This window comes from Nelumbo nucifera, chromosome 1, assembly GCF_055504915.1.
Source record: "Nelumbo nucifera cultivar China Antique chromosome 1, China Antique-T2T, whole genome shotgun sequence".
Lineage (NCBI taxonomy): Eukaryota > Viridiplantae > Streptophyta > Magnoliopsida > Proteales > Nelumbonaceae > Nelumbo > Nelumbo nucifera.
This window is the reverse complement of record NC_142649.1, coordinates 57,181,289-57,186,015: the sequence shown is the minus strand read 5'-3', so window position 1 is coordinate 57,186,015 and position 4,727 is coordinate 57,181,289. Positions and strand designations below refer to the sequence as shown.

At 37.0% G+C, this 4,727-nt stretch overlaps 1 protein-coding gene across 1 annotated transcript; it reads right to left on the bottom strand.

The window, feature by feature from the left end:
* Positions 1 to 2,537: 2,537 nt before the first annotated feature.
* Positions 2,538 to 3,327, bottom strand: LOC148803298 (uncharacterized). Its single transcript, XM_088886708.1, has one exon. It carries the CDS (start codon positions 3,239 to 3,241, stop codon positions 2,969 to 2,971), a length of 273 nt encoding a protein of 90 aa, XP_088742834.1. The 5' UTR covers positions 3,242 to 3,327; the 3' UTR covers positions 2,538 to 2,968.
* Positions 3,328 to 4,727: the final 1,400 nt, after the last annotated feature.

Below are 4,727 nucleotides of genomic sequence, written 5' to 3'. Positions count from 1 at the left end.
TATATTATGGTTTCAAAATGTTTGCAAAAGGTTTTAATTCCAGGGATCCATGTGAGTAGAGAGTGCAGCACTGTACCTTATAGCCGAGGGAAAGATCCTCTCTTGTCGGGCAGTGTTTGATCATTAAGGGCTGAGAGGTTAAGTATAAGACCATTGAGGGTAATACCTGATGGGCTAATCTTGCATCTGCCCACAGTCCTTGTGTTTTTATACGGTGGCTTGACCCAAGGACCATTTAGTGTAAATGTTGGGCTCATTAAGAGCCCATGGTAATGGACTCAGGGGTTCACTGTCTCCTACAGTGAATTCGGCCAGGCCTTATAATAGAGGCTGGGCTAAACCCATGTGGCTGATGTGTAAATCAATGTTTGGGTCCCACACCATACAAGGATATCCAACTGGGTAGCAATTTGGAGGGTAAGTGAGCAGATGGACTTAATGGGCCTAAAGCCCAATTCAACTGGCTTAATGAGATTAATTAAAGAGGGGCGGTTCTGGGATTTAGATCAGCAGATAGGATAAGGGATTGTCCCTATCCACTTAGAGAATCCAGATCCAAATAAAGATTTGGATTAGGAAACTCCTAATCAGATTAGGATGGCTGATCTTTATCTGTAGATAAGATAAGGGATTATCCTTATCTCTTAAAGAGAGTCCAGATCCAAATATAAGATTTGGATTAGGAAACACCTAATGGGATTAGGAGATGCTCTCTTTAAAGGCTATAAATAGAGGAGGAGAGAGAATCTTCAACATACAATTCTTAATTAAGAGATTACAAAGAGAGAAGAACCTGCAGTTCGATTGCTCCTGTCTTCTGCTCTTTCCTACTCTTGCTGCCATACCAGTTCGATCTCCACCTGTGGGAGCGATCAAGAAGTGTTCTTGATATTACATTTTGGCAGAAAAGGTAATCAGAAGTTTTGCTCACTAGCCCTCCATCAAATTCTTGCTAAAAAATCAAGTTCTTACTGAAGAGCCATCCTGCAGATTTTGTTTCATCCTGCACCGTGTCATCTTCGGTGGAAGTAGTCTTTGGATCTTTCCTTGGGCGTGAACACCTTCATTGGAGGTTATTGTTACTTAGTATCAGGTATAACCCTCCACTCCCTTTTGGTTTCAGATCTGGTCTGGTTTAGGTTCAAGATTGATCCTTGAAAATGCAGTTTTCTAAAATCAGGAATGTGATTCTCACTTGGATGATCCTTACCTATTGAAGAACGGATGATCGATTCATAAATAGCCAAACCTCTGCATTTTCCACATATCCAAGAAATAATAAATCGTGTTTCAACCCATCCATGAAACATCTATATATTCACCGTTGGATAATGAAGGCCAATAGAAAAGAAAATGAAGACTTCCAGATAATAAGGAAGTATATATTTGTGTAAGAGAACAATTTAATGGTGTTTACATGCAGTAATTACAAAATTCTTGGTATATTTCATTTTCAGGACCCCACCGAGGTTTGTTGTAACGATGTTGCCAATCTGAAGTTGACGAGATTGGGTTTACAAAAGTTGAGATTGGAGAAGTTTAAGAAGAGCAAACGTTGGTAACCATTATCTCCCGCTCTGATACCATAAAATCTAAAGGATGGTGAAGTGAATTGTCGATTTGATTGATATGTTCAAAACATAATTTTATAGATAGAAGATATTAAAATCAACTATAACTCTTCCAAGGGAAACACGGACTCTAACTAGGCTACAACAACTAGAGAAATAGAAAGATAAGATTTTGTTGCTGTATAACAAACACAAGAATGATAGAAACGACTGGAAAGTAGTGAAAATAGAAAGAAACACATAGAACAGAGCACACAAAACACAAAGAGATTTAAGTGGTTCGGCTTATAGCCTAAGTCCACAAGCTTAAAGGAGAATAAATCCACTATCAACAATGGGAATTTACAATGTTTACATCCCATTACCAAAGCACTAGCTCCCAATACGACTTGAATATCCCTCTCCCTTGTCTCACACTTATATTTTTCTTTCTAGGACCCCAAGATACAAGACAAATTTCTATGTAAGATACAAAGCTATTTATATGAGAAAATTAAACCCCTATTCTGAATGCTCTTAACTTACTGATATTGATCCTCCTAGAACATCACTCCTCCGAGTCCAACAAATCACAGGAAATCCTAATTGCAAGATCAACCAAGATTCAGATGAGCCACATTGGATAAGCCGCAAAATTGGCTATGCTGCGAGATCAGATATCTGCTAGATGATCCAATATGCTACAAGACATGGGTACTAATGATCTCCACTTATCTCTATGAGTGCATACCTTCCACTTCCACCACAAATTACTATCTAAATTTTCCTCAATTTTGTTCAGGATGTGACATGGAGAGAGATCGCAACAGGAACAGGAATTCAAGGCACCAACACATATTGTTGTGGGTTACTAAGTAGATATGTTACAGACTCCATCATAAGCTATTATGTGTATTGCTTAAACCAAATTTGGCTTGAAAGAAGGTCTAACCAATTAAATAACAGCCATAATTTGAAGGAAGTATCTCAAGAGAAGGTCAGTCTCGTTCTCCTCGGATGGATAACTTGGATGATCATCACCTATTGAAGAACGAATGATTCATAAATAGCCAAACCTCTGAATTGTCCACATATCCAGGAAATCAATCCAGATTCAACCCATCCATGAAACATCTATATATTCACCGTTGTATCATGAAGTCCAAAAGAAAAAAAAAATGAAGATTTTGAGATAATAAGTATATATTTGTATAACAATTTAATGGTGTTTATATGCAGTAATTACAAAATTCTTGGTATATTTCATTCTCAGCCTCCATCGATGAGCAGCGTTTAAGTTTGCTGGGGGTGCTGCTATCTCAGCTTCTTGTCCGTTGACCCCAATTTAATATGCCATTCCTCGTCTGCTGGGCCAAAATCTATAACACCGGTAGTGCTAAGGGAGGTCTGGGGATGGATCAATTGGGACCCCAGCAGCTCAAGTACATAACTTTTCTCAGAGATTCCTCGGATTGCTTCATCTGCTTCTCATCTCTCGATGTCTTGTTACAGGCCATCGCTAAGGAAGAAGAGATGCTCCTCTTAGCCTGTGAAAACGATCCCAGGTTATTCTTGGCGTGTTGATGCAACGACCTCAGAGTGTAATTCCATCTGCAGATGCCTTGATCTTTCAACACCTCCACAGCTGCAATGCTTGCAGCAGCAACCCAAGCCCTGCTTGAGGAACTCATCTTTCTTTTCTATTTGTTGATTGTTTCTGAATTTTGGTTTAGAAGTATTGCTTGTGAGTCTGTGCTCTGGTGAAGCAGATTGGAGCTGGGGTTGTTATATATAGAGAGAGGGGTGAGGGAGATTGATCAAACTCAAAAAATTCAGTACAACAAAACCAGTAGCGGTTTCAGACATACATCGTTCTGCAACGCCAATGGTTTGAGTTTTTGGGCGTCCAATAAGAAGAAAGAAGCAGACAAACAAACAAACAAAGGCATAAAGAAAGGATGGATATATAAGAAAGGAATCCACCATCTCATAAGTACGGATTTTATGAGAGACAATGAAGACCCATGTCGGTTTTAAATTTGATTATTGTGGTTTTAGTGATTTAATTTAAAAATAAATGTGCACGTGTGAGAAGATGAGGAATAGGTACATGTGAGCTCTATAGTGAGTGAACCCCTGAACTCCCCTCTTTCCCTCTTTCTATTATATATTAGTGGTCATGTTATGCATGCAATGCTATTTAAAATTATACTTAGGGAGAAAATGAAGAAATATAGATTCACCACAGTTTTTATATATTTCTCCCTTTCCTTTACATGTATAATAGTATAAAAAATAATTTTCTTATCTTTTTTACTTATTGAGCTTCAAACTTTCCTTTTGATAAAGCTTTTATATTATGAGAAGAACATAAATCAATTCATGGTGGCTCAGTTGTTACATTTTCTAGCTAGTTGTAGTAGAGACTTGGGTTAGGGGCATGGGCTACCTCGCATTGTGTTGCTCTACAAAGACAAAAAAAATGTGCTTAGCATGAGATTAATAACCAAGTTGAAAAAAACAATTTCAAAATTGAACTGATAAAAATAACCAAAGACTTACATTAAGTTCTTTCTCATTACATTTTATTATTGAACCAAAATAATACATGAAACAAATCTACATTACATTAAATCAATAAAAGTTGTAGGAAAAACGTAATAACCCAAGTAAAGGAGCAATAATGATTTATTTACATTGATTCATATTTAGGTTGACCCTTAAGTTCTAACCTAATAATGATTTCTTTAGATTGTTTCATATTTAGGTTAATTCTTAACCTAATTAACCCAATCCATCTAATGTATACCAATACTTTATTAGAGAGAGACAAAAGGGATTAAGAGATATTTAAGAGGAAATTAGGATTTAATGGGGATGGGAAATGTTACAAACATTGACTATTAAGGTTTGATATATATATATATAGAGAGAGAGAGAGAGAGAGATTCAAGAATGGTCTTATTAGAGAGTAAATATGGATTTTATGAGATACAATGAAGAGCTATGGGGGTTTAAATTTTGCCTTCTTATATTTTTAGTGATTTCATTTAAAAATAAATATGCACATGTCAGAAAGAAGAGTAGGAGGAAGCACATGTAAGCTATATACATGGTTAGAGGACCCCTCACCCCCACCTCTTTCTTCCTTCTATTATATACTAGGCTTACTAGCGA

Excerpts from the sequence above, each read along its gene's own strand:
- LOC148803298 (XM_088886708.1), bottom strand. The coding sequence starts at position 3,241 with ATGAGTTCCTCAAGCAGGGCTTGGGTTGCTGCTGCAAGCATTGCAGCT.